At 40.8% G+C, this 6,000-nt stretch overlaps 1 protein-coding gene across 1 annotated transcript in view; it reads right to left on the bottom strand.

Moving 5' to 3' along the window:
- Positions 1-1,392: 1,392 nt before the first annotated feature.
- The window catches only part of LOC110486798 (cytohesin-3), a 49,791-nt gene continuing 45,183 nt past the window's right edge, over positions 1,393-6,000 (bottom strand). The window contains exon 13 of the mRNA XM_036939337.1: positions 1,393-5,460. Within this exon, the coding sequence (XP_036795232.1) occupies positions 5,388-5,460 (73 nt within the window). The 3' untranslated portion in view covers positions 1,393-5,387. The remainder of the gene's footprint in view (positions 5,461-6,000) is intronic.

The following is a 6,000-nucleotide window of genomic DNA, read 5'->3' as shown; positions in this document are numbered from 1 at the left end:
TTAAGGGGGGAACTCATATTACTCTGACCTGATCTATGTCTGTTTGCTGATCAATGAAGTGGTAGATTTTAACCATCAGTAAAGGGTTTCACATAGACTTTAACCATCAGTAAAGGGTTTCTCATAGACCTTAACCATCAGTAAAGGGTTTCTCGCTCTGTAGACTTGAACCATCAGTAAAGGGTTTCACATAGACTAACCATCAGTAAAGGGTTTCTCATAGACTAACCATCAGTAAAGGGTTTCTCATAGACTTTAACCATCAGTAAAGGGTTTCTCATAGACCTTAACCATCAGTAAAGGGTTTCTCGCTCTGTAGACTTGAACCATCAGTAAAGGGTTTCACATAGACTAACCATCAGTAAAGGGTTTCTCATAGACCTTAACCATCAGTAAAGGGTTTCTCATAGACCTTAACCATCAGTAAAGGGTTTCTCATAGACCTTAACCACCAGTAAAGGGTTTCACATAGACCTTAACCATCAGTAAAGGGTTTCTCAAACTTTAACCATCAGTAAAGGGTTTCTCAGACTTTAACCATCAGTAAAGGGTTTCTCATAGACCTTAACCATCAATCAGTAAAGGGTTTCTCATATACTTTAACCATCAGTAAAGGGTTTCTCATAGACTTTAACCATCAGTAAAGGGTTTCTCATAGACCTTAACCATCAGTAAAGGGTTTCACATAGACTTTAACCATCAGTAAAGGGTTTCTCATAGACCTTAACCATCAGTAAAGGGTTTCTCATAGACCTTAACCATCAGTAAAGGATTTCTCATAGACTTTAACCATCAGTAAAGGGTTTCTCATAGACCTTAACCATCAGTAAAGGGTTTCTCAGACTTTAACCATCAGTACAGGGTTTCTCATAGACCTTAACCATCAGTAAAGGGTTTCTCATAGACCTTAACCATCAGTAAAGGGTTTCTCATAGACCTTAACCATCAGTAAAGGGTTTCTCATAGACCTTAACCATCAGTTAAGGGTTTCTCATAGACCTTAACCATCAGTAAAGGGTTCCTCGCTCTGTAGTCTTGTCCCACCACTCCACATTGACCATCTGTCCCTACACTCATAAGAATGTTCATGGACATGGTCTGGGCGTCAGTTGGTTGGTTATTGTTCAGGACATTGTTCTTTTCTACTGCTTTTCCACCATATGAAAAACAGGCAAATATTGTATCTAAAGTCTATTTAAATAATTACTACCCATGACAGTTGGTACTTATGATTAACATAAATTAAGAACTTAATAACCTTTGATCCATGACCTAAGTTTAATAAAATATACATTTCAGCATATTATCTACTGATAAACTGGATGATTAATTGCATATGGAAATATGTAGGTCAAGCTCAATAAATAATAAATCAATGCGTCGTACAACGGATGTAGTCTTTGTATACTTTATGTAGCTTTCCACGTCATGTACAATGTGACCAATAGCTTTTACAGAGATAGAAAAGTTCATTTAGCTATAGCCCCACACAAGGGGCAGTAGTAGGTAATATTCTGCCCTGAGATCAGGGGTCATATCTTACAAACACATAGAAAAACTACTGGATTCAACTTCATCAGTCAGCATTATAGTTCGGACATCATCATTTTCATCATCAATATTACTGCCACCCATATCCTATTCATCCTCAACATCTGCCTTATCATCATCATCAATATTACTGCCACCCATATCCTATTCATCCTCAACATCTGCCTTATCATCATCATCAATATTACTGCCACCCATATCCTATTCATCCTCAACATCTGCCTTATCATCATCACCATCATCATCAGTATTACTGCCTCCCATATCCTATTCATCCTCAACATCTGCCTTATCATCATCATCAATATTACTGCCACCCATATCCTATTCATCCTCAACATCTGCCTTATCATCATCATCAATATTACTGCCACCCATATCCTATTCATCCTCAACATCTGCCTTATCATCATCACCATCATCATCAGTATTACTGCCTCCCATATCCTATTCATCCTCAACATCTGCCTTATCACCATCATCAATATTACTACCACCCATATCTTATTCATCCTCAACATCTGCCTTATCATCATCATCAATATTACTGCCACCCATATCCTATTCATCCTCAACATCTGCCTTATCATCATCATCAATATTACTGCCACCCATATCCTATTCATCCTCAACATCTGCCTTATCATCATCATCAATATTACTGCCACCCATATCCTATTCATCCTCAACATCTGCCTTATCATCATCAATATTACTACCACCCATATCCTATTCATCCTCAACATCTGCCTTATCATCATCATCAATATTACTACCACCCATATCTTATTCATCCTCAACATCTGCCTTATCATCATCATCAATATTACTACCACCCATATCCTATTCATCCTCAACATCTGCCTTATCATCATCAATATTACTACCACCCATATCCTATTCATCCTCAACATCTGCCTTATCATCATCATCAATATTACTACCACCCATATCCTATTCATCCTCAACATCTGCCTTATCATCATCATCCATATTACTACCACCCATATCCTATTCATCCTCAACATCTGCCTTATCATCATCAATATTACTACCACCCATATCCTATTCATCCTCAACATCTGCCTTATCATCATCATCAATATTACTGCCTCCCATATCCTATTCATCCTCATCATCTGCCTTATCATCATCATCATCAATATTACTACCACCCATTTCCTATTCATCCTCAACATCTGCCTTATCATCATCACCATCATCATCAATATTACTACCACCCATATCCTATTCATCCACATCATCACCCTCATTGCCATCATTATCATCCTCATTCCTGCTGGAAATGGACTTTTCCTGACATCACGTTATATAGTATTTGTTTATGATCATGTTTTTGACTTGTGTACAGAAGACCTCAAACTGACCTGATGCAAAGTACAGCCAGTAGGTGTAACATGTTTCAGAGTATTCATACAACAACAAAAAGGAGACCCATAAAACCTCTACATTATTTACATATACATAACTTAAGTCTTTAGTTAACGCTTACGGACAGAATGGAACCATTTGACAAAGAAAATAAATACAAACAAGATAATAGATTATATTTTGTAAGGGGAACACAAAAAGCAAGCAAGGATCTTCGGTTACAAATGAAAAGCATATGGGTCACATCAATGCATCGCCCCTCACTGGCGCTGTTGGACCTCGAGACACTGAAAGAAAAGCTTAAAATGACTGGTACCCTATTGGGCTGTTTCACAAACCCATATTCAAGCATTCTCTTAGACTACAACACATTTTCAAAGGATGTTCAATTGCATTGCAGACACACCATTGAAAATGGAGTAACTCCAATCGTAGGCTAAATATAGGTCTATGTAACCACCCCTATAATTCACAACCAAAGTTAAAAGTATGCACATTTTAATATTCTGTGGTCCGCACAATGTTTGGAATCAGTCCAGCTGACTCAAGACTGTAATGTTGTAGTTTTTCTAGGTTTTGTCTTCCTAATTTCAGCACTAACCTAGCGTTGTATTCTGAGGTTGCAGCAGAACTGCTGCAATGGCACCTGGGAAAAAGAGTTGAGCACCATAGTGGGATGATTACATGGTTTATGTTTAGGGCCAGGAGTGTAAGGCCCAGATTTGTTCCTGGTCAGGTCACATGTTCATGTACGGTTACTGCAGCCCTGGAACTTTCTCTCCTTCCCTCTCTCTCTGATACACTCACTCCATCTCTCACTCTCCTCTTTCTGCCATGTCTTTCCATCCACCTGAACACTCACAAGAGGAACTCTGTTTTTCTACCATCTTCATAAATGATCACACACAAACCTTTCTGTATAATGGATGTCAGAGACAGTCGTTGTGTTAAATGTCTGCTCTTGGCTTGCGCACTACTGTGTTTACATACATACATGCATATATACTGTGTAGATACACACACAAGTTAGCACACCCACTTCTAAATGCACTTTATGGTATATCTATAAACAGACATACATGCATGTGTATGTGAAAAATTGCAGTTTTGCTTTTCAAGTCGCCCAAATGCAGAAGACACCTAGAAAGCAGGGGTTGGAACCAGTTCAGGGAACAGAACAGAAAAATAAATACATGTTTTGAGGAACAGAAACAGAACCGTGTACAAAAGTGATCCCTAGTGTTCCGGAACATAACTGTTATTTTCAAATCTTGAGAACCAATGTTCTTTTGAGTTCCAAAAATAAATAAATATAAATTCTAGTATATAATATTCTGTAATTCGTTGTATAAGGCTAGTAATACCCTACACTCATTCTAATTCAAGACCTGTTATGATGTTTAGAGCTTCAAGCCAAGCCCCCTCCATGTCCACCCCTCTCTCTCTCTCTCACACTCTTGCTCCACCCATTAAATTTCAGTCGCATCTCACACCTGCACTTATGTGACTAAATAAAAATGTAAACAACAATCTAACCCGTTCCATAGCAAGCTGCTCTATCGGCACTAATTGGTGGAGTACAAGAATTGTTGGAGTAAAAATTTGCTAAATGCAATGTTGATTTCACAGGTTAAACATTTTATGAAAAGGATATATATAAGCTGTTACTTTTTGATGGTTGGAACTGGTTCAGAACTTTATTTTCTGGTCGGAACACTGGAACGGAATGAAAAAAATAGGGTTTCTGCTCGGAATGGAACGATTGGGAAATAATTTCTGCTCCAACCCCTGCTAGAAACACATGGACGTAATCAGAACGAATGTGGGGAACACAGGAGGGCAGTGTGGGGGAGTAAAGAGACAGAGAGAGCGAGAGAGAATGTGTGTTAATACATGTTAATACATCCCACTGGCTTCCCTCGGTAATCTGTAGTGTGGCTGAACCACACTGGTCCTATAGAGGGATGTCTCCCTGTGTTGGTCCTCTGCTTTAGTCCTGGGACGTCATGTCCCTGTAACTCCAGCCCCTGGTACTGCAGCCAGGGCTGGGGAAGTGTCCAGAATGGGGACGGGGGTTGTCTTCAAGACCGGAGACTGTCCTCGTTGTCTTCAAGACCGGGTGCGAGTTCTATCAGGGTCTGAAGGGTCAGATGGCTATCTTTGGTTGACCATCATCTCTCTAGTGACAAGTTGGGCTCTGGGGGTCCAGGGGGAGAGGGATAGTAGGGAGGGAACTTCATGAGTGGAGTCTGTCCGTGGGAGTGGAGGGAGGGATGGATGGATGGGTGAGGGGTGAGGGAGGGGGAGTGTGGAAGGGGTGTTTAACTTCATGAGTAAGGTCTGTCTGGGGAAGAGGATTGGTGTGCTGAGGAAAGGGGGTTAGGGGTGTCCCAGTTTGGGGTGTCCTGGGATGAGGGGTGTCCTGGGACGAGGGGTGTCCCTGCTCACTTCTTGTTGGCAATCCGTCTTTTCCTGGTGGCCAACATATCATAGAAGGGATCCCTGCTGATGCTCGCCCTGGAACAGCCAATCAAAACAAATATATAATAATACGCCAGGGGGAAACTTGAGCATCTTTGATATGGAAATGCGGCCACATTTCTACTAACCCCTGCCTTAACTAACTAGATGAAAAAAATAAAAGTTTGTTCGGTGACCTAGTTTTGTTTCCATGGTTTCTGAAGAAAACCTACCCACCCCCTTTTTTCTTATTTTCCTCAGCACTACGGTTCCATCTCTTTCAGAGATTCTGTGGAATGTCGTTCCCTGATTCCCTGTTCTAGAACCCTTCCAAGTGTTCTCATTCTAGCACTCTCTCCTCTCTGCAGTTTTCCAAGTTTATAGGTTGGAGTGCAGGGCAAACAATAGTGCTCTAAATTATCGACACTCCAGCTCTCTTTTTCTGGGAGAGAAGGCACTCGGTACAAAGCGAAGTGAGTCACAGAGCCATTCTGGCTCCGGCACAGAGCGCAGTTTCAGTTTCACGGGTGTAAAATCCTGTTAGCACCAGCACAAAGCCAAAACCGGCTCAACCCCCCACTGCGGATTCTCTCTCTC

Source organism: Oncorhynchus mykiss, chromosome 12, assembly GCF_013265735.2.
Source record: "Oncorhynchus mykiss isolate Arlee chromosome 12, USDA_OmykA_1.1, whole genome shotgun sequence".
In the NCBI taxonomy this organism is placed as follows: domain Eukaryota; kingdom Metazoa; phylum Chordata; class Actinopteri; order Salmoniformes; family Salmonidae; genus Oncorhynchus; species Oncorhynchus mykiss.
Note: the sequence above shows the minus strand (reverse complement) of the source record. Positions and strands in the feature narration are given on the sequence as shown.